Source organism: Daucus carota, chromosome 6 (genome assembly GCF_001625215.2).
Source record: "Daucus carota subsp. sativus chromosome 6, DH1 v3.0, whole genome shotgun sequence".
NCBI lineage: Eukaryota > Viridiplantae > Streptophyta > Magnoliopsida > Apiales > Apiaceae > Daucus > Daucus carota.
Genome location: NC_030386.2, coordinates 36511575 through 36535508, shown reverse-complemented (window position 1 = coordinate 36535508; position 23934 = coordinate 36511575). Strand labels below are relative to the sequence as shown.

At 35.6% G+C, this 23934-nt stretch overlaps 4 protein-coding genes across 12 annotated transcripts; 1 reads left to right on the top strand and 3 right to left on the bottom strand.

Annotated features, from left to right (window-relative positions):
- Positions 1-193: 193 nt before the first annotated feature.
- On the top strand, positions 194-3689 carry LOC108227173 (probable pectinesterase/pectinesterase inhibitor 34). Its single transcript, XM_017402192.2, has 3 exons — positions 194-1432; positions 1697-1833; positions 2762-3689. The coding sequence occupies exons 1-3, from the start codon at positions 471-473 to the stop codon at positions 3457-3459; spliced, it is 1797 nt and encodes a 598-aa protein (XP_017257681.1). The 5' UTR covers positions 194-470; the 3' UTR covers positions 3460-3689.
- Positions 3690-5014: 1325 nt separating this feature from the next.
- LOC108227174 (phosphatidylinositol 4-kinase gamma 3) lies at positions 5015-8670 on the bottom strand. The gene is made up of 3 exons (XM_017402193.2): positions 8515-8670; positions 6746-8159; positions 5015-5690 (listed from the first exon to the last, which is right to left on the bottom strand). Exons 2-3 carry the CDS (start codon positions 8126-8128, stop codon positions 5313-5315), a joined length of 1761 nt encoding a protein of 586 aa, XP_017257682.1. The 5' UTR covers positions 8129-8159; positions 8515-8670; the 3' UTR covers positions 5015-5312.
- A 2515-nt stretch (positions 8671-11185) lies between these two features.
- On the bottom strand, positions 11186-15767 carry LOC108227175 (calcineurin B-like protein 7). Of its 9 annotated transcripts, XM_017402195.2 has the most exons (10): positions 15459-15596; positions 15038-15189; positions 13200-13317; positions 12722-12804; positions 12517-12576; positions 12303-12411; positions 12119-12192; positions 11813-11893; positions 11623-11735; positions 11186-11550 (listed from the first exon to the last, which is right to left on the bottom strand). In XM_017402195.2, exons 2-10 carry the CDS (start codon positions 15098-15100, stop codon positions 11487-11489), a joined length of 765 nt encoding a protein of 254 aa, XP_017257684.1. In that variant the 5' UTR covers positions 15101-15189; positions 15459-15596; the 3' UTR covers positions 11186-11486. The 9 variants fall into 9 exon arrangements, with proteins under 9 accessions (XP_017257684.1, XP_063935363.1, XP_063935364.1 ...); XM_064079293.1 differs by lacking the exon at positions 15038-15189 and having other exon boundaries at positions 13200-13282; positions 15594-15767; XM_064079294.1 differs by lacking the exon at positions 15038-15189 and having other exon boundaries at positions 12140-12192; positions 13200-13282; positions 15594-15766.
- An 812-nt stretch (positions 15768-16579) lies between these two features.
- On the bottom strand, positions 16580-20105 carry LOC108224562 (E3 ubiquitin-protein ligase SINAT5). Its single transcript, XM_017399225.2, has 3 exons — positions 19634-20105; positions 17491-17877; positions 16580-17083 (listed from the first exon to the last, which is right to left on the bottom strand). Exons 1-3 carry the CDS (start codon positions 19856-19858, stop codon positions 16721-16723), a joined length of 975 nt encoding a protein of 324 aa, XP_017254714.1. The 5' UTR covers positions 19859-20105; the 3' UTR covers positions 16580-16720.
- Positions 20106-23934: the final 3829 nt, after the last annotated feature.

Here is a 23934-nt window from a genome sequence, read left to right as displayed (position 1 = left end):
TTGATGAAATAATAGAAAAACTATTTTTTCTGACAGAAATTTATAAGAAAGCTATGTGCTAATAAATCCAGCCTTTTCATTAATACGTCTAGGTTAAAAAATTTTGCAATGTGTCTGCTCCACCTCAACGTATATAAAAGGCGTGTAAAACTGTCTTAATCACAGGATTAGAAAAGCCCAGGTACAGCATACCACTAATCAAAACGAATCAGCCATCCAAAATTTGAAAACCTATTTGAGAACCAATTAAAACAGTTAAACCCAGCACTGCCGGGAATAGGAGTCCAGCTAACACTCTAGACACAGACTTCACACCCACCCCACCCCTCCTCAATCACAATTCCCACACTCATACAGCATAATCTATATATTCTACTCGCTCACCAATTGTTTATCACTCTCCCCTCTCTCTCTCTCTCTCTCTCTCTCTCTCTCTCTCATATCTCACTCAACTTGCAGCTAATTCATTAATGGGCTATGGACGTCTCGGTTCATCCGAGCTCGGATCCTCCCGCCACTATCCTGACAGCACTGCCGTGGCGCATGCCACGTCACCTCGTCCTCGCAATTCTAAGCTTAAATTTTTGTTTATCTTCGCAGCTACTTTGATCGTAGCTTGCGGTGTTTCTGTCGCAGTGCTCGTGGCACTGCGAAATAAAGCGACGGGAGATGATAATACTGATCTCCCGTCGCATCGGAAACCGAGTCAAGCAATGTCACAAGTGTGCAGGAAGACTCGATTTCCGAGTTTATGTGTCGACTCGCTGCTTGATTTTCCTGGCTCGACCACGGCTTCGAATACTGATTTAGTGCATATCTCGGTGAATATGACACTGCATCATTTCGGCCGCGCGCTGTCCGCTTCGGCGGAGATTAATAACTTGCAGATGGACACGCGCGCACGCGCCGCCTACGATGACTGCCTCGAGCTTCTGGAACACTCGGTCGACCAGCTCTCCATGTCGCTGACGTCCGTTGCGCCGCCGCCGAACCGGAGGTCTCAGCCGGTCGGATCCACCGCCGATGTGATGACGTGGCTGAGCGCGGCGTTGACGAACCAGGACACGTGTGCGGAAGGCTTCGCTGATGTCAAAGGTGACGTCAAGGATCAAATGGTGGACAGACTCAAGGACTTATCAGAACTGGTTAGTAACTGCTTAGCTATATTTGCAGCGACTAACGGCGACGACTTTAGCGGAATTCCGATACAAAATCGCCGGAGATTGCTCGAAGAATCGCCGGCGGCGCGTGAGTTCCCGGAATGGTTGTCCAGAAGAGAAAGGAGGTTGTTACAATCGCCTGTGACGGCGATACAAGCTGATATTATAGTCTCCAAAGACGGCAACGGAACGTACAAGACCATAGCGGCGGCGATCAAGAAAGCGCCTGAGTATGGCACTCGCCGATTTATCATCTACGTAAAGGCAGGAAAGTAAGTTTATTATTAAAATATATCTTTTTTTTTCTTTTTAATTATTATATTATTACAATATCTACACCTTTTTAAAAGTTTCTGGAGATCTTAAAAAATAACTTTTTGGTGGATTCGAAAATTATCTAGATTACTTCTGCATTGTATCTTAGTTGTCACGTAAATGCAAAATTAAATATCACCTCGTTAACTTTGTTTCATTATTGTGATCGGTGATTTGTCAAAAATGTACGCTGCAATAATAAATGAATAAATGCAATGTAGGTACGAAGAGCAGAATTTGAAAGTGGGAAGGAAGAAAACGAACTTGATGTTCATTGGTGACGGCAAGGGCAAAACGGTGATTTCAGGAGGCAAAAGCGTGTTTGACAACGTCACAACATTTCACACAGCGTCCTTTGGTAAATATATATTCCCTTTTTAATCCTCTGATTTTATGTTGAAAAGTTAATTAAGCTGGCAAGAAGATAACAAAGTGAATGGGATAAATAAAGTAATGGGGATGCTCGTGCATGTGATCTGTTTGTTCCTTTGTTACTAAAGACTAAAGAGCTAATAGTATTTGCACTATTGCGATTTCTGGTCTTGTCGCTCTCAACGCATGATTAAGTGATGTTTTATCTCATGATTCTACAGTAATGCTGTATAAAAGGTGTTATAATTACGTGTGTTTTCTTTTCTTTCATTTGTTTGAAGCTAATTGCTTTATTTTGTCGTTAAGTAATGCATGTGATTAGTGATAGACAAATTGATGTTACACCTGCATTGGATGCCTTGATTATTTAGACAGATTTAGCCACGATATTCATCTTAAAAGCCTTTATTCTCTATTAAGGAATCAATTCTGAAACTAAAAAATAGTTGTCATATTCCAAGTTGAGTCGAATATCTTGTTCAACATCAATTCATGTTATGATTATGTAATGTCCGAAAGTTTGTCACGGGACAGGAGTATTGTGCACCGGAATACTTATCGAAATTTGAAGTCGCATACCATGAGCTGTATCTGACTTGTTGCTATTTGTTTAGTGCTATCTCTTAAAGACATAAGCAACAAATGATTGATATTATTAGTGTTCCTGGGTCAAGAATAGACGACATTGACAGAAATGTTGGTACAGCAAAATCGGTGGAGGTGGTTGTTTTTGAATATAAGTGAAATGCTATCCATATATCACATTATTGGAGGGGCAGGGGGTCATGGGTATCTCATTCTCCCACTTGCCTTTAGTCCTAAAGTTACAGTTTAGCTTTCTGCAAAACTTGAAATATATGTGTAGTACTTGTAATAAGATTCTACTGTTTGACTTGTGAGTTGTGACACTGCAGCGGCTACTGGTGCTGGTTTCATTGCCAGGGACATCACATTTGAAAATTGGGCCGGACCTAGCAAGCACCAGGCGGTGGCCCTCCGTGTTGGCGCGGATCATGCGGTCATCTACCGCTGCAATGTTATCGGATATCAAGACACATTGTATGTGCATTCTCAACGTCAGTTCTACCGCGAATGTGACATATATGGAACAGTGGACTTCATCTTTGGGAATGCAGCAGTCGTGTTTCAGAACTGCAGCATGTACGCGCGCAAGCCCATGGACCAGCAGAAGAACACGATCACAGCTCAGAACCGGAAAGACCCCAATCAGAACACTGGCATTTCAATCCATGCCTGCAGAATAGTGGCAACGTCAGATCTGCAGGCGTCGAAAGCCAACTTCTCAACATATTTGGGGCGTCCTTGGAAACTATATTCGCGAACAGTTTATATGTTGTCTAACATGGGTGACCATATTCATCCCAGGGGATGGCTAGAATGGAACACGACATTTGCACTCGATACGTTATACTATGGCGAGTATATGAATTACGGACCGGGTGGAGCTGTCGGACAACGGGTAAAATGGCCTGGCTATCGGGTCATCACATCCCCAGTGGAAGCAAACAAATTTACAGTTTCACAGTTCATTTACGGATCTTCGTGGTTACCTGCCACAGGAGTGGCTTTCTTGGCAGGATTATCGGTTTAAATGGGCAACTACATTAACAGAAGACTCCCAGCGGGATCCAGTCCTTTTTATTCATTTTGTATTATAGTATAGGTATATAATTAATTCCTCTGTTGTATTTTAATTTTTTCTTCATAGTTCAATAATTCGTCCAGTGAAGAAATGACATTCCCTTCTGTAGTATCCGCCAGGGCAAAAATTTGTAATTGGCAACTTCGCTTTTGTGAATGGAAAATACATACTAATCAATCTGTCGGTGTCGATAAGCATTTAAGGAAGTCGAAACCTCGATTATTAACATGATTAGGAAAACGATATCTAAGTATTCGATTAATACACAACGGAACAGACAGATCAATGTCAGGACTTAGTTGAGATATAATGGCGATGGACCTAGCTGGGTAATAATGGGAAGCAGCCAACTCCATAAAAACAAGAAGGTCCCTTGCAACTACTAGGAGGGTCCATGTCCATTTTCATCTTGCTGGCATGAATCTCATGCATCTTATCGTCAAATCTCCAACCCAAAGTGCTTCAATGTGTAAGATGATAAACTCAAGCTTTTCATTTTTTACATGTCTAGTCCTATTATATGTAATATATTGTACTATAAATTAACTACTTCCTTCTGGAAATCTTGTGCAGAACCCATCTGAAGACCAGTGAAATAAAAGTCATTTTTCTAGTGTTAGAGAAAATATGTTTGCAGAAATAAACAAGCAGACAATTGGAAAGAAGGGCTACAAGTCAATGAGAGTGAACCAACTAACTAAATTTATGTTGGCAGGTGAAAATTTCAACTTTTAATTAATTTGTGGAGTTAAACATGAACTTCATGCATACTGGCTGAGACTACTCCTTTAAAATACCCCGACACGGTTGAATCTATTAGCACTGATATGGTTGAATCTACTACCACTGATATTAATCATGTGTACGGTTTAATTTGTATATATGACTTATGACCTAACACGAATCCGTCTCTTGAATCGGGATTTTTTGGCTCAACTTTGTCCTTCGGGTTTTTCCGTGAATAAGTTCAGGATAAAATTTTTTCATGAATAAAGAAATTTGGGAAGATGATTGAGATTGGATGAAGTATCAGTCAAGTCGACCAAACCTTTTTTCTTTTAGAGTGCACCATGTACCTGGGTGAATGGTGACATCCGAATAAGGACCAAGCACCTGCTCTATCTGTAGTTTTGCCTGCAATTTAAAAAGCACACTGGACCGCCCAATCACTAAAACAAAACTTCAAACGTACTGTGTATTCTTGATTTCTTGTGTGTGTTTGGAACTTCTTGTCTTGTAGCTTTCTCTATTGATTGGCTTATGTATGATGCCACATATTTATGCAAGATGGTGTGTCACTTCAACATCTGCCCAAAATTTTAGTTGCCACAAGTCCATTTTTTTTTTTTTTTCAGCAAAAGAAGATATATTTGCCTTCCGAAAGGCTTAAACTCTGCACTTAAAAATTTAAGGAAAAAAAACAACAAATTTATGATTGAGTGGTAGCAAAACTTTAAAGGGAAGAGGCAACAGATATGACATGCTTCAGAAAACAGCACAAATATACATAACACACATATATACCAGAAAACAATAGTATAATGTGTTTGATTTAGGGCATTGAAGAAATACAAAGTGGGGATGGGTTGATAAACAGGGGAGGAGATGTAGCATAGCGCTAACATACACGCATACAACACAAGGATGTGCTTAGAGCAAAAGCCGGAGAAACCAAGTTACATGGGTTATTGGGTTCTGCATTCGAATGCAACCAAAATGAAGCATCATTTTCCATCATCTGCTAATAACAGATATATCTTTGATTATATATGTAGATATATTAAGTATCTGATTCCAGGGACCTAAGGGAAGAGCTCATTGAGGCGACTATCCATGAGTGAAGAGACAGATTCAAGGTACGCAGCTTCACTTGTTTCCGGGAGCACAGCTTCTTCAGCTTCTTGAATAATCTGCTCAACCACAGATTCTTGCTTCAATGTTTGCCTGCACATGATGCTTCCTATAGCGTGTGGTGAAAGTCCTTTTGCTGCACCTTTTTTTAGAAGCATAGTAGATATTCGAAGGATGCGTGCACACTCACGGGAAAGGTCCCATCCATAAAATTTCAGTAGTTCGATATCTTGCTCGGCATCAAGTGACATTATGTACTTGATTGTATCAGGAGAATAAGGCTCATGAGCTTGAGGCCAGTAGAGCCACTCAAATGTACAGTCCTCAAACTGCAGCAAAGAGATGAAAATAAAAAAAAATTAATACCGCAGCCCCCATATTGCTAGTTTGGCCTATGTATATTATAGAAAAAACTTCTTGATCAGTAAAGTTTCTGAGGCAGACCACAGCAACGCCTGTTTCCTCCAATTTTTCTAACAGAAAAGAAACAGAAGTTTCGAAGAAAAAACCAAGTAACTTCTGTTACAAAACACATGTATTATCTATGATCCAATATATGCTATCATATCACATCACCAAAGAGCCAGCAATCAGCTGATATTACACGGAATGACAGAGAAAACAGCCACCATCAGGGAAGGTCTTATGAACCATGATGTTTATACACAGAAATCTGAAAACATTGAGACTCTTGAGCTTACCATAAATTAAATAGTTGCGACTATGAACACGTGTACATCTTGCATTGCAACAAAATCTATCATAATACTGCACCTAGCGGGCCAGCTAAGTGCTAATACCAAATTCAGAAGATGAGAAGAAGGCAAACCACTACACATAATGAGAAAGAAAACAATCAGCAGTGGAAAGGAGTACATACAACCATGTGTGCATACATAGAAATCTTGATAAGTGACTCCCTGGAGCATATTAGGAAAGAAATGGTATAAGAAAAAAAAACTATCAAAGCAATTATATAGGAAAAATTAGTTATGAATGTCTAAACATCCATTATATGTGTTGATTACTCTTAGCACACACCTTGATAGAATAGCATTTGCCTTCATGATTAGCATTCGATCATCATTAGACTTAATGTGATAAACAAGCTTAGCAACTATATCTTACAACCCTAAGAGATATTAGTGTATCAGATATTTAATAGAGTAGTTAATATTGGCTAAATCCACAAGTACAAAGGGAGTTCTATCCAAAGAACTTTATTACATCAATCCGCCAAAACACCAACAACAGAACTTAGCAAGTTGACAATGAACAGAGCAATACAGAAGGCGCACAACAAAATAATAACAATAACAAACCTTCAATACACTAATCAAATATAAGAGTTATCGAACATACGAGAGAAGGATAACAAACTTACATTCTCAGGCAAGCAGTAGCCATGATCAATCGGAATGAGAGCAAGTCGATCGCTACAGCCATCTTTACTAATTAATATGTTTCCAGCATGCCGATCTGCATTGGCCAGTCTTATGTCCAACACGGATATCTTATGCACCTCTTCCACAGGAAAAGCACGGGGACCCATATCCTCGCAACTGCCAGAATTCTTCTTAAACATCTGCAGGGATCCAATCTTAAATTTTTTAGGTGCATTCTCATAACCTGCAGCATAACTGAATCCTCCATGAAAGCATTTGACCATAACTGTGGGGGGTACCCCAGCAAAGCCCTCCTCCTCATTGTAACAAAGGCGTGGTCCACTTCTTGGATGATCCAAAATATATGCCGCAACTTCCCTGAATGCTCCTTCACCAACTCGTGTTCCTTTCTTTAACCCTTCACCATTGGTTGACAGGGGAAGCCCTCGAGGGTTATTCACAGCCATTGGCTCTTCATCCATTGGCTTAAAGACAGATATATATTTGTGACCAGAAGAATCCCACATAAAATAAGTACCTCCTGATCCCTCTGAAGACCTAACTGGTTGTTTGCCCATCTCTAATCCATCTAATGTTCCACTAATTAGCTTCTTAATACCAGGTGTCAGTTTAATATCTGAACTAACAACAATGGGTTCTAAAATCAGATTACTTTGCAAAATATTTTTTACTATAGCATGCGGTTTCCTTAACTGAGTTCCCAGTTGAAACTTTCCTCCATTCAGAGCCTCAGTTTCTTCAGCAAGATCTGTAGCTACAATAGAAACTTCAACATTATTCTCCACTGCTTTAGCACTTACCTTTGCTGATTTGCGGAGCAAGAAGTGGATCACCGCATCATTGTCTCTACTAATTGAAGATATGAGCCTTTGATCGTCAAGCTCCTCACCATTAAAAATTAACTGCTGATCCTTGAGACCGAGAGAAACTATCCCCTGATCCACAATCTGCTCCTTAACATGCATCACATTTCTCTCCCTCTGAACATGCAACTCAAACTCCTTACCACAAACAGTACGAACCGTAATAGTTTGGAGATCCGAGAGTCGAAGAACCAAATGCAAAACATTCCCATCCGCAACCCCATAATCCCCAACACAAGAATTATTCCTAGCCAATTCTTTCCCATCAAAAATCAGTTTCTGCATCCTCACATAAATCCCTTTGTCCATCTGGATTCTTAGCTTCACAGAAGCAATCGAATCCGACTCCAGCACACGCATTCGGGACACAGACCCATCCACAGTCAAATAAATCAAAATCGACTCCCTCGACCGTAGTCCAAACTGATCCAACACATTACCAGGAAAACTAAAAGACCCACCATGAACCGGACTCCGAGCTACACCGGCTATCGACATGGCAGCACTACAAATTCAAAATTCTTCCAGCCTACATATTTACCCATAAAAAACCATTAATCACCACACTCATCACTAAAAATCAGAAGTACCCAACTTTACAATCATCCATCAAAAGCCCCAACATCAAACACACAACAACAAACCAGCAAATCTCACAAATCAACACCAATTACATACTAATTAACAATCCATTTCAAGAACATCAAAAGGGTTTCAACATTCAACTGCACGACACCTTAATCTCACAAGAAAGAAACAACCCATCATAAAAACACAAAATTTAACACACCCCATGAATGTAATTCAATCAAATACACAATCTTTCAACACAAATTAAAATATGCACACAATCTGAACAAGAAATCAAGAAACAGGGGTTGTACCTTAATGAAGAGGATTAAACACTGATGTGTTCGTTGATCATGTAACCCTTTTGTGAAATATGATCAGTGAAATGCAATATATAGCCGAAGGGCAAGCGTGGTCCGAAATGTACGGGTGCTTTTGAAGCCATTGATATATCATAAACAATTACACTTTCATGAATTTTTTTTACTTGTTCTAGAACTTACCTCAATGCATGACCTATTTGGCTATTTACCATCAAGAATTTATCAAGGGTTATTTTTAAAAACTATAAATGTCACTGGTTCTTTTCTTCAATAAATGACATCTTTTCTTATTTGTCTATTTTATTAAATTTGTTATAGAATGCATTATATAGAAATGTAATTTTAAAATTTTCTCTTAAATATATAATCAGTATATTTCTATTCGTGAAATCAAATTATTTGTCCAATTTTTTATAATATTTTTTATTACTGTAAATTTTTGAATTTTAATTTTAAATATATTTGGAGGGAATATAAGCTCAGGGGACGAATGCCACTTGAAACGTGGTTATTACATGACACGACCAATAGACATCAGCCACGTATATACTGTCTTCTTTGTTAAAGAAAAGCGAAAAAAAGGAAAGAAAAAGAAAATATAATTTTGACAAACCTCCCGCATACTCCTCACTAAATTGAGAGGACTTCAGCAACGAAAAATATTTTCGATAAAAAAAAAGGTAACTAATGCTCTTTTTTCCTTCCTTCTGTTAGAAGACTTATATTCCCACTTTTTCGGGATGTTTTGAATATTTAAAATATTTTTCAGAAAAAAAATGTGTTTTCTTCATTTGTTTTTTTATTTTTTATCTTTATGTGTTTTTTTATTTCTATGAAACAGAAAAATAGAGGAATTTTTTTGAAGAAGTGAATAGTTTCGCAAAACTGCTTCACCTTCAGAAAGCATAAAAATATTTTCTAAAAATAAATTGTTTGTCGGTAATTTCAAGAGTAATTATCAAGTTGGTCACTGAAGTGGACTTAATATATCAAGTTTGATCATTCAACTCAAAACGGTATCAAGATGGTCACTGAAGTGGCCATAAATATCAAACAACTGAAACAAGTACCTTGAAATATGAGTTCAAACACTAAAAATATTATTTATAAAGTTTTACACATTATTTTTAAATGTTACCACAACCAACTAAAAGGTTATGACTTCTAGTATTTAAAATAATATATTTATATTTTATCAAGTTTATTTATTATTTATATTTTATTATATAGTTATTTCTTTGTTTTAATTAAAAATAAATAATAAATAAACTTGATAAAGTCTAAATTTTTTGTCATAAATATTAGAAGTCATAACCTTTTACTTGGTTTTGGTAACATTCAAAAATAATGTGTAAAACTTTATAAATAATATTTTTACTGCTTGAACTCATATTTCAAGGTACTTGTTTGATATATATGGCCACTTCAGTGATCATCTTGATACCGTTTTGAGTTCAGTGACCAACTTGATATATTAAACCCACTTCAGTGACCAATTTGATAAATAACCCGTAATTTTAACAACTTTTTTGATGAGGAAATGCAATGTAAATTCTTTTAGAAATATTTACTAGAATTTTTTTTAATGTGAAATTTCTTTAGAAACTTTTCTTTGAGATATAACAAATTTTGTAAATTTTTTGGAAAAGATTATTGGGACAATTTCTTGGATAATTTCTTTGAGATGGGAATATTTCTTAAAAAGAGCGAGAAAGTTATCTCAAAATTCTCAATTTTATTTCTTAAATCTTGTTGGCAATGATTGATTCCATCCATATTAAAAATAATCTTGTATGCATAACTGACTTTTGATTTTTCGATTCGGTTCGATTTTAAACCAAAATGAAATGCTCAATCATACACATAAATCACCCAATCAAGTTAAGAGCTTATCTTCCGTTATTAGTTTTCTGTTTGCCACCTCATTTTGAAAACATAATTGAGACGAATTTGGTGTATGCAATAAATTAAATTAAATTCCTTATACAAATTCTTTATATTTTTTTACGACCTGAATCAACTCCATTAAAAGCACAACCACTTTAGCTTAGTACTATAAGACAGAGCTGGTAGAAAATCAGGGTGCATATCCCTAAAAGATCTCATCTGCATCACTAATTATGTACCATCTAGTATTATTTGCTGTGTTTAACAACTTCTTGGATCACTAATTGCTCTTTGAAGCATAGAATATGGTACTGAAGTGTTAATTGTCCAAAGCAATTAATCATGTCCTTGCTTGTTCGTAACAAGGAGATCTACCATGTGAGAAAGGTAAAGGAGCACATCAAACTATAGTTAAAGTTGGCATAACAATGTACCGTGCCAACTAAAACTGGGACATCATATTAACATACTGTGCTTCCTACATGGCCTGATCGCTTGAAGGGAGACTCATCTGCATAACATTTTGGATTGCTTCGGGACAAGTTCATAATTTAAGCCTCCCTTCAGGCTATGAGAATCTGGCTGGAATGTAAATTAAGAGTAATTATAAATGATGATACACAGCATCGAAAAATATCCGACTTCTATAAATGGTTATCGGATGGGCTACATTCTACCTAGATGTCATCAGTACGCAGTACTTGTGTCATTTTATCACTCAGTGAATACTTTGTTTTAAAGATAATATAATAACACAGACATATATTCTCCTGGATAGCTAAAATTTTCCAAATTTATTCGGACCATTTAAGGTCCCTATCTATCAATTTGAATGTACAATTTACAAGGAACTACAGTAAGAAACTAACTCGCGAGTCCCATTATGAGTCTGTGAATCCAAACTCATTGCTCGGCAAACAGTACTGCCTTAGGCACTAAGGATCTTATACGGTTCAAAGATAGTCACCATAGAAACCAAAGCTCTTCTGATCTTATCCACGGAGTGCAGGTCAAGTAATAAAAGCAGATGTGGATGTGTGAACAAGTGTGATCCAGAAATCAACCTGGCCACCAGTCTACACTTCGGAATCGGGAACTTCTGAGTTTAGGACAAAACTGGGGAAAGCCAAAGTTATATCCCTGAAAATTTTATCAAGATTATGTTAGTCATAAAAACGTGACATTTTGCTTTATAGAGAAATAGATACTCACTTCAAATATGGTAAGGTCATGTTCTTTATCAAAGATGGATTTTTTAGTACAAATTCCTTCCATTCTTCTTGATCTATTCTCCCATCACCTTTGGTATCTGCATCTGTATATGTCTGTACCAAATGTCACAAAGCTATCAGTGACTACAACAAGGGAGTGCAACATTGCAGGTAGCTATAGTTAACTGCACCTTATCCACGATTGTTTCTACATAATCTTCCGAAAGGATCAGATCTGACTCATGTAATAGGGCCACCACCATCTCCTTCAACTGTTCTAGAACACAGGTTTGATCACATTAGGCAGAGAACAAAGTCCAAAAACGCATGAGGTACCATGAAAAGGGAAAAAGTTGATAACTGCACCGTAGACGGTCAATACAAAAGTAATAAGAATATGAAACCACTCCATTCTTGGTCCGTGATTTTGAAATTTTGCCAACATGTCATTAATCTTCCTACTTAAGAGGGTAATCAGTAGGAAAAAAGAAACAAACCCGAAGAACTTGTATACTTGCCTCATCTCTCTCAATAAACCCCGTCTGCCTTAGATCATATAACTTAAATGCAACTGCAAAACAATTTTCCAAATAATGAATTAGGAATAAATCAAGCAAACCATTATTTTTAGGGTAGAGTCAACATTAAAGTAGTAGTCATGTCCAAAGAAGCCTATCTTACAAGCAATTTTCTCAGATACTGGGGCATCTGGATGAAATATGCTCAATGACCTAACAAACTCCCCAAAATCTACAACTCCATTGCGTTTTATATCAAACAAGTCGAAAATCTGCATAACAGAAAACTACCTCAGTAATATTACTGTTTGATAAATACTTTAATGAGCACGAAAAAGAAGACATAAAACTAATGAGTATACTTGTGCATAACATACCCTGTCGACGAAGAGATTTTTCTTGTTTCTGTTCCTGAAAAGAGCAAACTGAAACTCTTCCTATAGCCAAGACGATATTATTTCAAATGTTAAAAATAATATATATCATGAACTAATTTTATAAACATATCAAAATTCAAAACATGTATATGTATTTATGCCCGAGATATGACTTCAAGCTTTATCTTAAATTGGATGGAAGTACCTTGTGTATAAGTCCATCATCAATAATCGACCTGCTTAGTTTTTTGAATAGCTCATACAAGGCCTCAACTTCACTCACTGAAACTGCATAGACAGGGTACCTTATTTAATAACAATACTTTGATCGTAGAAACACACTCTGCAAAAACCAATCTTAATGACCTATCTGCATCTTCTAGGTTCTTTAATTGAAAGAGAACAAGGACAATTTAGTGATTTTTAACTGCAAGTTTACATCTCACATATTCATCAGAAATTATAGGTCGGACTGTCAGAGGCTCAGAGCCTGATCTCTGTGGTAGACTGATTAGAGCTCATTGACCCAATATTAGCCTATGGTTCCAAGGAACGAAATATCCGTGCATCACTAAGTAAGACACTAGAACTTTGTGCTTAAACAGAATTTAATTCCCTACTGATGCAGTAATTTAAAAAAGAGCATAAATAACATATACTTCAGAAATTAAGGGACTACTCACAGGATGTTTCAGATGCAAGAACAGTTGGCTCCTCATAACCGGGGGTGTATTTTGTTTTCTTCGAGGAAAAGCAGCCCATTATGCTGGAAACATTTAAAATGCAATACCAAGAAGCTAACTGAAAAGTTAAGTATAACAAGATTGTCAAGTTCCCTGATGCAAGAAGTCAAACTAATGAAAACTAATCAATTGATACATAAGAGATAAGCGGGTACAAGAGTCATTGTTATATTAAGTGAAAACAAATCACTTGATACATAAAAAATAAGGTGGTGCAAGAGTCATTGCTATTGTAATAACATACAAACAAACAAAGTCATTTGAGTTATTCGTGCAGCTAGAGCCTCCATACCTAGAAGTATTTAATAAAAAATCAGCGAATATATTATGCAGCTGCAAGATATTAATCGACCACATAATGTACAGACACTTTCTTTTTTACTAAGTTGTAAAGACACTTTGTTTTCAACACCACATATGATGAGTTTTCTACATAACAAGAATAGCAAGATAGAAGCTAAATCAAACATCCCCAAGTGATTAAAGGCCAGGACTCCATGCAAAAGTAATCACAATCTACATGGCCTAACAGATACATCATTGCTCCAGCTTGACCGGTATGTACAATAACTTTACTATGGAAAAAACACACTAATATATAGCTACCAAATTCGGCCACCAGAGACCCATGGGATCAAACTGCCAAGAATATAATATTTTATATAATAACTTAATGTTTTCACAAGGGTTCACATAATCACAAACAATATAATACATTTAATAAGAAGCAGAAGAAGACAAAGTTCTTTTATGTCCAAGGAAAAAAACAGAAATGGTGAAAGGTATTGAGAAGTACCAACCAAGCATTGGTACCATCATTGTATATCAATACCATAAATTACTAAATGGGCACATCAAATAACTCAGCAAACTTATCATCTTTCTACTTGATCAATTCAATATATTACCACTTGTAGAGGGACCTAAAGGAACTCATGTGCTATTGTGAATGATTCTCATAAATAGTAAGAAAAAACCTATATCATTACAAGATGATACTAAAATAATTCATAGTAAGTTCATGTTTGTTTTGAGGGAATGTAATCCACGGATTGTAATAAATACAATGCATTATAATCCCATAATTCATATTTTGATCATCTTTCTAGCTCATTTCTATGGGATTATAATGTCTTGTGAGAGAAGGTATTATAATATGAAATGAATCAAAAAGATGATTGAAATTTAATTTCATGGGACTAAAATCCTTCAAATTTAGAGAAAACAAGGTCAGTGTCCAGGGATCATAATCCACCAAAACAAACATGGCCAAACAAACATGGCCTAAGAGCATCAGATACCCTCCTTAGCATGAGATTAGGGCCTCTTTTAGTAAGCTGTTTGTCCAACATTTATGAGTCGGTCAAATTCACTTGCAAGTTACAGCTCATAATTAAGTCGGTTGGTCTATTGGTCTATTAATTAAAAACTTCAAACCTTCAATCCAACTTGTCCATTGACAAGGGCACTTTTAGTTGTTTCAGTTACTTATCTCAACAAAAAACAACATTACTCTAGTCACATGTAACTTCAAATATTATTGGTATACAAATATAATGTATACACAATACATTATCAACTGAGATATTGACATGTCCAAAAAGATAATAGCTTAAATGTAAACAAATTATCAGATAAAAAAACTCTAATGTTGTTTTTCGTTGGGGTGAAGATTCCGTAAGGAATGGAACGAAAAATGAACTATGTTATGGGCAATTATTAAGAAATTCCATTCCTTCCACCATTCCATTCCTTACATCATGTGCCAGAGATCAAACCTTCAATTTGAGATGTAAAGCTCCATTCTCTCCTACCCCCAATTTCTTCTCGAATCTCATCATACCAATTTTGCACTCACTTGATTTTTTTCAAATCTTCCCTCCTATCTCTATTAGTTTCAAGTAATTATACTCATTCCCTTCCATTCTCCCTAACCAAACACAACATAAGTATCAGATAATTGTTTCAAAGCTAAGCCAGAACAGACCACAACGCTACAATTTATAAGATGCTGTCAGAAACATTTACGGTGGCTACAACAACATAGAATCTAAAAATCAAAAAACCCAAGTGATACCCAACAAGAACAAGATGGTTTTTCACAGTGCGTGTGTGTAAGAGAGACAAGTTGTTCATAATCAAGAAGCAATGCTTAGAAGAAAATAACAAAGATAAATTGCTGGGTAGCCAAAATCAAACCTGTGTCGAGACAAATCAGCAGAAAGAGGGCAAAGTGCAATGCAATCACAATATACTAAACACCCACTTGCTACTTGCATGAAATTGAAAAAATTTCAAGAAGTTGAAAATGAACGAAGAGGGAGAGAGAGAAACCTGAGGCGGTGCGACACAACGTTGGGATTCGGGACTATATAAAGCCAAAAATAATCACGTTTCTCAACACTATTCATATACGTGGAGGTGTATATTATTGACTCATCAGTGCAATTTTGGGTGCTACACCCCATTTTCCATTTTCTCTGAGTCCCATTAGCTGTGATCTCATCCCAAAGTAGGTCGATGAATAAAGTGGCCTAACTTTTAATTTCGATACTAGTAATCCGACTTCTAGGATTCATTTTGTTTTATCATATTATATTTGTAATAAAATAATATTTTGTACTTTTAATTTTGTTTGACTAAATAATGTTAAATTATAATAATTAAACTAAGTGATAAAAATATTTTTTAAATAAAAGATATGTTCATTAAATAAAATTTAGGATATTATAAAAACTTAATTCCAAACAAAAAGAATTTACATAAAAACATCTTTTGATAGAAAAAAAATATATATTTTGTGGGAAGAAAAGATTATGAGTGATAGACTATGTTTGGTAAGTGAAGAGTAGAAAAGTTAAATATTGTTGTCCGTATATAGAAGAGTGAAAAATAATTATTATAAATTTATACGGCAAAGTTACAAATTTATACATTACTCATATCATAAAGTTAATACTTATATCAATTAAATTTATAGATTTTAAAATAATTAGACTAAAATAAGCGTCAAAATTAGCATAGCAAATATGTTTCGATCAAACTTATATTTGGACCTTGTATTTCATTTGAGATCAAATGATATATTTAGATATCCAAAATACTGTTAGATTTGGGTTTCGAATTGTTAAATCTCAATTTTATTTCAATTCAAGACATTCAGTTCCGCAACTAAACAAAGTGTATACAGGCCCAGGGCCTAATTACCTTTTAAGTATAAAAATTTGAAGATTAATTGGCTCCATCAATTCTTGTGAAGCTTGACCAATAAATACACACAGAAAGAGGAAGTAGATCAATTTTGTGTTTCCAGGTAGGAATGGGAAAAGAAGCTGCAATATAAATACTGAAAGAAGCTTAAACCTCCAGTTCTGTACTTCCAGACTTCTTTTTGCTTACAATTTTAACATAACAGAACAATACAAGCAGCAAGAACAAGAATTAACAATAATCAACTAGTTTCAGCTACAAAGATTTGGTATGCACACCCCGGCATCTGAATTCTGTTGTTCTTTCCATATCCTTCCAGTAACTCTAAGCTTCAGCTCCTTCCTGTCTCCCCCAGAGAAGAAGAGTGCCATATTTCTTTGAATAATTAGCCCATCATGGCTGTCCCTAACCTTCCTGTGGCTATCACGGATGCTGCGTGGGGTACCCTCCCATGTCAGTTTTCTACCATTACCTCCTACCTCTAAGCTGTAACTGTAATTGCGAGCATCAGCCTCATCACCCATGAAACGAAGGAATGCCATGTATACGGGAGCCATACCGAGCTGGAATGCTTCAAAGTGAAGGCAAAAGTACTGACCAAAGCAATGGAATACCTATCACAAAAGGTACATCATCTTGAGGCATCCAATACATATTTTTTTTAAAAGTGGAAAGTCAATCATCATACAATCTGAACGATGTAGTGCATTACCCAGAAGCAGGTTGGCAGTTATCACCAGACAGTTACAATGATAATGATTAAGTCGATAAATATGTGCATGTTTATATCAGACACTTTTAAGTTTTATCCATGCATGTAAGTTCACGAAACAAGTGTTGTCAATGTATTATGCAATCTATTCTAAACTTCACATCAAGAGAAGACACGCAAAAACAGATGCAATTTGGTGTTCAAACCTATCTTAACAGTGTCTACACAGCACAGGTCCATCATTAGGTCAATCGAGGGAGACGTATACAAGTAGAAGACAAAGTGAGAAATGAGAGTTAGAGGACTTACTGTTAGCATCCAAGTGGCATTTTCTACTTCACGAGGATTTGATTTTACATATCGATGGTTGAATGTACATCCTGAGTGCATGTCCACTTTGTGGTCATCGCGCAGATGGGAAACCAGAAAAGGAATATCACCGTTTACAGCACACTCTGATCCAGCATATGGGCAACTGTATGGTCTAAAATTGCACACTGCCTCGTGTTTAAGTTTGCTGTAATATGGAAAAATATCTGGACAACCCAGTGTGTAATACTTGCATGGAAGTTCAAGAGATTCTGCTACCTTCTCCAGAGCCAGGCACCTGATATCTCCCAGCTCTTGTCTACATGTAGGACACCGGTTATGAACCCTTGTTTTACAGGTCGAACACAAAGTGTGACCATTGGGACACTGTAAGGATGCAGTTATTAGTAAAAAGGCAATTCATCAGTGTAGTGAACAATTGAGGGAACCACAATCCCCAGCATATTGGCACTATTTACATGCAAGCAGATGTAATAAAATGAAAGGCCAGTTTGGAATGAAGGCAGAAAAGATGTATATTAGTTAGTTCAGCATCTCTTTATCTATGGAACAAGGTAAAGCAGCTAGAAAGATATGTCATTATGTGACAACCTCAATACATTTGCGAGCAATAAGGGTTAGTGCCATTACAATGTTAACACTTTCTCAAAGTCGGGTAAGCCTCATTCATATAGTCAGACATCAGATAAAAATACAAGGTATAGATTACACGTATAGAGACCCTGTGATGGCAGAAAGAGGCTCCGTAAGAAGTCCTTGTTCATATACAAGATGAAGTGTCTAACATTTTACATACTAAATGCAGACCATTATAGGACGCAAACAACAGACATGCAGATTGAAAACTATAGACTGTCAACGTCCAGTTCAAGACACAAGTTGCTTGCTATTACTGGATACATAGGCAATGTGCAATACCAGCCCAGGAGTTGATTAAAGGTGCATTTTAAGTAGACCCCTAACTGGCATATTCACATATTCCAGCATTAAAATAAAATTTCCGTGATGAACTGACCAGTTGAGGACACTCTATGATCATTGGATTAATTTTTTCATTTGTCATGACATAATAACCAAAATGAAAAGCGACAAAAAGAATCCCCAAATAATACCTTTAGATGGTAACCAGTGATTTTGTATCCAATCAAAAGCTTAGCTAATTTAAGTAAATAGGAATATTCGTTTCAAAGTCTAATAAGGTTATGTTGGTTGAATCCAAAATGAAAAGCGACAAAAAGAATCCCCAAATAATACCGTTAGATGGAAACCAGTGATTTGTATCCAATCAAAAGCTTGCCTAACTGATGTAAGTAGGAATATTTGTTTCGAAGTCTAACAAATAAGGTTACGCTGGTTGAATCCAAAATGAAAAGCGACAAAAACGAATCCCCAAATGATACCTCAGATGGACACCGGTAATTTTGTATCCAACCAAAAGCTCAGGTAATTGATGTGAGTAGGAATTTTTGTTTCAAAGTCTAATAAGGTAACATTGGTTGATAAGGAGGGAATGTATTAAAAAACAAAATGGACTTATAATAAATGTCAATTTCAAATTCTCTTAGTACTACTCCATGAATTTCGAAGTTGACAATTAACATTTTTCACTTTCACCTCTTCCACCTTCAAATGTTTTCCAGAAATCTTCCATCATATCGTATTTACCAACCACGCAGGATAAAAACACACCATAAAAGCACAGCGAATTTGTAAATTGGTTGGAGGCTGGAAGTACAGACAACAGGAAGAGTATTTCATCATTCAAATCAACTAATAACACACCAGAATTGAACCAAGCAACTAAGCAATATGATTCAATCACAACACGTTCCATATAATATCTAAGAAAACCATATCATTAGGTATTATCTGTACATAACAACTTCGAAATCTTTAAAATCCAACCCCTCCCCCCCCCCCCCCCCCCCCCCCCTCTCTTCCACCTACCTAGCAGCCACAAACCATAAAAACCAAAACTTCACCAACAATACACCGAAATTCATACAAAAAACCCTCATCAAAATCAACAGAACAAAGACCCCCAAACCAAACACACAAAATATCATACATAAACAGATGATAAAAACACAAAAACAAAAGAGACCCAGATGAGAAAACAAACCTGATGAATAGGTGGGTACATAGAATTAGTACAGACAGGACATTCCAACAACTCATGAACGCTTGTAGCAGGAGCAATCCCTGGAACAGACCCAATAATTATATTCTTGTTATGAGTCTTTAAAGGGTACAGATGCCTCTGATTAACAGGATGGTGGTGATGATGGATCTCATCATCTTCAATTCCATCTGATGATGATACACACTCTATGTTATCTATATCCATCTTGTCTTTTACACACGAATCTTGAATTACCCACCCCTCTAAATCTTCTAATTTGTTGATGATTTCAAGATCATCATTTTATTGGATTTTGAGAAGTTGGGTTTTAAGTTCTTTGTTGCAAGGAGGGGAGGGTTATATGTATTTTTGGAGAAAGAACACGCAGAAGGAGAGAGAGATCGAGAGGATTGAGAGAGAGAGAGAATTACAATTACAATAACCAAACAGCCAAACAGCACTTTTACCCAACAAAAAAGAAAAGGCTTCTTTATTTTAAATATTTTTCTCTTTATTTTGAATTCTCAGGATAAAGAGAATTATTACGAATTTTAAATTGGGAATTGGGTCATAAGTGGAAGAAATTGCAAGTACAGGGAAAGACACTAAACAATAATCGTAAAATAATACTCCCAAAAGTAGGGCTGATCATTCGGACGGTTCGGTCCAGAACCGGACTGGACTGAACGAATCGAGGACCGAACTTCTGAAAATTTCTGGACCGGACCGGACTGAAGTTTGTATATGGACCGAACCGGAACCGAACCGAAATAGTTCGGTCGGTCCGGTCCGGTCCGTCAGAACCGAACTTTTTTTGAAAAATTTAAATTAATCTGTGTTATAAAGGAAACATCAAGCATAATTAATGTAAAAAAATGCAGCGACCAACACATGATTTAGAAAGCCAGTAACATTCAAACACCACTCCAAATCTCCAACTATAAGACAAGCAAATAACATAGCATCAGAATTCAGAAGCAAAACTTAAAGAGAAAAAGCATGTCCAAACAGGTAAACTACTAAACAAGTAAACTATTCTTAAACATCTGCATCACACCATGGTTGCTAATTCAATGGCACTCGGCAAAATAACTGTAAAAGATTAATTTAGCGAAGGAACAGAGGAGATTTGCATACCATATTTCTATCTTATATTATGTAATGAAATGTACAGTTGAGTTGATAAAATTTGTACTTTTCCTGGTAAACATTTATATAGAAACCAGAGTTATCGATTTCTCATACTCGAACAAGATAGTGAGATACTGTGTTGCGGCACCGTGGATAGTTAGATAGTCAGAAGATTAGGTATGCTCAAAGCTCGATTAGATTAGGTATAGTCGTATAGAGTCCGTGAATATAGATATTAGATAATATAATATAAGTGTATAAATATAATATGTTATTTAATATATAAAATAAAAATTTTATTTATATTATATATAAAAGTTAGGTCGGTTCGGTCCAGGACCGAAGTTTTTCGATGGGGACCGGACCGGACCGTATTTTATTTCGGTCCGGACCGAAATACCCGAACGGACCGAAATTTCAGGAAATTAGGACTGGACCGGACCGAAATTATTCGGTCCGGTCCGGTTTTTCGGTTTCGGTTCGGTTCTGCTCAGCCCTACCCAAAAGAATAGTTTGGTTCATAGATTTCTGAAATCAAATATCAGTTTCATACGGGTGTCGGGCAAAAAGTAAATTTCAAATTTAAATCTCAATGTATCAACATATGAGTTTCTTATAATTAAAGAGGCGGATATGAGATGAAAGTAGGCAAATCAATTTTATTTTTACTTAAATAATTATATTAATATTTAATTCAAAAATAATCAATAATGTAAAAATATATAATAATAATAATAATATTGATATTTTTAATTACTATAAATTAATAACTTAATTTTTTATGTTTCAAAAAAAAACTTAATTTTTTAAATGAAATATATTGATTCCGTCACTTGATCAAATACATGATATGATAAATTAATTCCATATCATAACCTACCTGATCTCTCATTCCAACGACACATCATTCGGTGAACCAAACAATCCCTTAATTTGTTAACAATTAGGATTATGGATTCGCAATTATTTCGGCCAGAGATTTCTAGTTTTAAAAAATTAATGTTTAAAAAAAATTGAAAAAAAGTCTAGAAATAAGTTATAATTGTGTAATTCATAACAAATATACACACACGTGTATACACACACACACATATTAAAGTCGTTTTTAACACATTATTTTTTACAGTAATATGTTTTATTTGCTAAATGATAAGTATATGATATCGAGTGCCTTGAGTTTTTTTTTTAATTATTATTTTTAGTCAGATAATATTTAAAAATTAAAAATAATTGATATATTTATATAATATTTTTTTTCTAAATTTATATCAATTTCTAGTCCTAGTTGATCTTTTTTCCAATCAGAAGGAAGATAATTTTATTGATAGATACAAATCCGGAGAAGTAGAATTTCTTTTATTCAAATAATCGTATCTTCTTATATGAAGTTTCTTTTTCAAAATTATAGTTAAATTATTTTGTACTAGTTTACTTTAATACAAAATTAGAGTGTATTGATCGTATAACTATATAATTTTTTTAACATAACTAAAAATAGAAATTTAAACATAAATTTATTATATATAAAACATTAAAAATGAAATCACAGAAGTGCACCGTCTCCAAAATCGAACTCCCCCTTGCATTCGTACCAGTTCAAACCGAAATTCAACATTTTGCCAGCCCATTCCCCGGCAGACTTTAGGAACAAGCATGTTATTGTACAACATCTTTGATGGATAATTAATACAGTATGTTATAAATGTATTTGATTTTTTTAAGAAAAATCTATTCATGTTGTGATCTTTCCAAATTGCATCACAATGAACGGTAGGCGCAAGAAGTTGACCTCTCCCAGCTTTAAACTCCGGATTATAAAATGTACCATACTCTTATAGTCTTATTTATAATCATTTTGTTAGTAATAAACGTTCAGAAAATCATAAAATAAATGAAGAATATTCCTGAATTTGACACTCTGAAGTAAAACACCATAATCATTGTGTACATAATAATATTCTTGCATGCAACATTTAATTAATAAAAATATGAACACAATGGAATGTAAAAAAGTGTTACAGGTTGGTTGATAATTCAAGTACAGCTAAGTATGTAGGAGAAAAGAAACAATAATGAAAGCACAGCACGTTGGTGATGTTATTAAGGAAGGTGGGCTCGGTGCCTTGGATGATTTGATTCTAGTGATATGCGTTCCTTGGTGGTGGGTGTTCTTCTTCATCTTCTTGTTCTTTTCCATCCCTCCCCATTACTTGCTCTTCACTTTATTCTATTCACCACTTGCTTTTTCTCTACTGCACATTTTTTTAGTTTCTTCCCAGAAATATTTGCATATCTTTCTTATTATTTTACTTGGTTTGTTTTAGTCCCATGAGCCAAGAGGATGCGCCAACAACATGGACTCTCATCTCTTTAATTTCAATACTTATTTGTAAATCAAAGTCTGTTAGATGTATGTAAATCCTATCTTGGACAGAGTTACCCTGAACTTGCGGGGTTGTGAGTTGTAATACTCCGGTCTCACATCGAGTAGATTTTAGTTCAGTTTAATTCATCATTTATAAGTATAAATGATCTTTTGAAGACCCTGTGACGGGTTCGTAGATTACCAATTTATTGCAGTTGTGACTTATTATTGAAGTTGAAATTCAGAAGTTGACCAATTTTCAAATAAAACTCGATATTTGATCCAGATTGTCTTACCAGTAATATGTGTGAGTCCCGTCAAAGCACAGATAAAATACAAATTATGTATTAATTTAACTTCAGAAATTTGTTAAACAATTACAATTCAGCTAAGGAAAGGAAAAGATAAATGTACCGTAATATTTTTCCTTGTGTATGTGACAAATCTTACGCTATGTCAATGTCATGATGCTGGATGTAGTGCAAGAGTTACATTGAGTAGTTTGTAAAACTATAAATTGTATACAAAGAAACAGAATGGCAGAATAAAAAAGTATAGGCTGCTGTGCGACTTTACTTGTTATGTATGGCTTCTATTCAACCTGCAAAAAAACCAGGGAAAATAGAGCTTATCCTCCAGGGAAGATTCAGAAATAGCCTGTAGATAAAATCTCATCTCCACGGCCCCTCTGGCCTTCCTGGTGACAATGTTACGGGTTCGAGCCCTCGTTTCTCCTCCTCTTGCACTTAAAAGACTATGTAGGTAGCAAACCAACAAACCAGGGATCCATGAAGACAAAGAAAAT